This window comes from Eimeria mitis, genomic scaffold, assembly GCF_000499745.2.
Source record: "Eimeria mitis Houghton genomic scaffold, Emh_scaff3535, whole genome shotgun sequence".
Taxonomy (NCBI): domain Eukaryota; phylum Apicomplexa; class Conoidasida; order Eucoccidiorida; family Eimeriidae; genus Eimeria; species Eimeria mitis.
Genome location: NW_013571878.1, coordinates 3,019 through 3,462, shown reverse-complemented (window position 1 = coordinate 3,462; position 444 = coordinate 3,019). Strand labels below are relative to the sequence as shown.

At 60.4% G+C, this 444-nt stretch overlaps 1 protein-coding gene across 1 annotated transcript in view; it reads right to left on the bottom strand.

The window, feature by feature from the left end:
* EMH_0066990 (uncharacterized protein) overlaps positions 1 to 444 on the bottom strand; it is a gene marked incomplete at both ends in the record, with an annotated part of 5,959 nt that overhangs the window by 3,342 nt on the left and 2,173 nt on the right. The window contains 2 exons of the mRNA XM_013498573.1: positions 3 to 126; positions 240 to 435. Of these exons, the coding sequence (XP_013354027.1) occupies positions 3 to 126; positions 240 to 435 (320 nt within the window). The remainder of the gene's footprint in view (positions 1 to 2; positions 127 to 239; positions 436 to 444) is intronic.

The window sequence follows — 444 nt, the reverse complement described above, 5'->3', positions numbered from 1 at the left end:
GCTGCTGCCGCTGCTGCTGCTGCTGCTGCTGCTGTTGCTGCTGCTGCTGCAGAAGGAGCAGCAGCTGTTGTTGCTGCTGCTGCTGCTTCTCTTTGCTGTCATATGTCCTGCATTTGCACGCTTTTTCTGCTGCAGCAGCAACAGCAACTGCTGCTGCTGCTGCTGCTGCTGCTGTGCTTGCTCATCAGCAGCAGCAGCAAACCCCAGCAGCAGCAGCAGCAGCCGCACAGCCATCCTACGGGCTTTCACAGCACAGCGCAGCAGCTCCATCTCCCTGTCTGCTTGCTGCTGCTGCTGCTGCTGCAGTTGTTGTTGCTGCTGCTGCGGTTGCTGCTGCTGCTGCTGCTGCAGTTGCTGCTCGGGTTGCAGTTGCTGCTGCTGTTGCAGCTGATGCTGCTGTTGCTGCTGCTGCTGCTGCTGCTGCTGCTGTTGGCGCTGGAGGCG